Below are 264 nucleotides of genomic sequence, written 5' to 3'. Positions count from 1 at the left end.
CCCGCTGGTGGAGGGCCGCTGGTGGAGGCCCCCGCTGAGGGTGGAGCTGCGGGTGGAGGCCAGGCCACAGCTGGGTCCCCGGGCCCTGGGCACGTGCAGAGCACTCACTCCCTTCACAACCAGGACACGAAGGTGAAGTCTGTGGTCATTCCGGAAGCAGAACTGCAGGCCACAGATAAAGACAAAGATGACACCTTGTTCTACAGCCTCCTGGAGGTGACCCCGGTCAGTGCTGCCCCACCCCCAACACTTGCCCCTGCTCCC

The 264-nt window shown here is 64.8% G+C and overlaps 1 protein-coding gene across 3 annotated transcripts in view; it reads left to right on the top strand.

The window, feature by feature from the left end:
• Cdhr5 (cadherin-related family member 5) overlaps nt 1-264 on the top strand; it is a 14,514-nt gene that overhangs the window by 8,975 nt on the left and 5,275 nt on the right. For all 3 annotated transcript variants that reach the window (XM_013033329.1, XM_013033328.1, XM_013033330.1), the window contains exon 5: nt 124-225. In XM_013033329.1, the coding sequence (XP_012888783.1) occupies nt 124-225 (102 nt within the window). The remainder of the gene's footprint in view (nt 1-123; nt 226-264) is intronic.

Source organism: Dipodomys ordii, unplaced genomic scaffold (genome assembly GCF_000151885.1).
Source record: "Dipodomys ordii isolate 6190 unplaced genomic scaffold, Dord_2.0 Scaffold166, whole genome shotgun sequence".
NCBI lineage: Eukaryota > Metazoa > Chordata > Mammalia > Rodentia > Heteromyidae > Dipodomys > Dipodomys ordii.
Note: the sequence above shows the minus strand (reverse complement) of the source record. Positions and strands in the feature narration are given on the sequence as shown.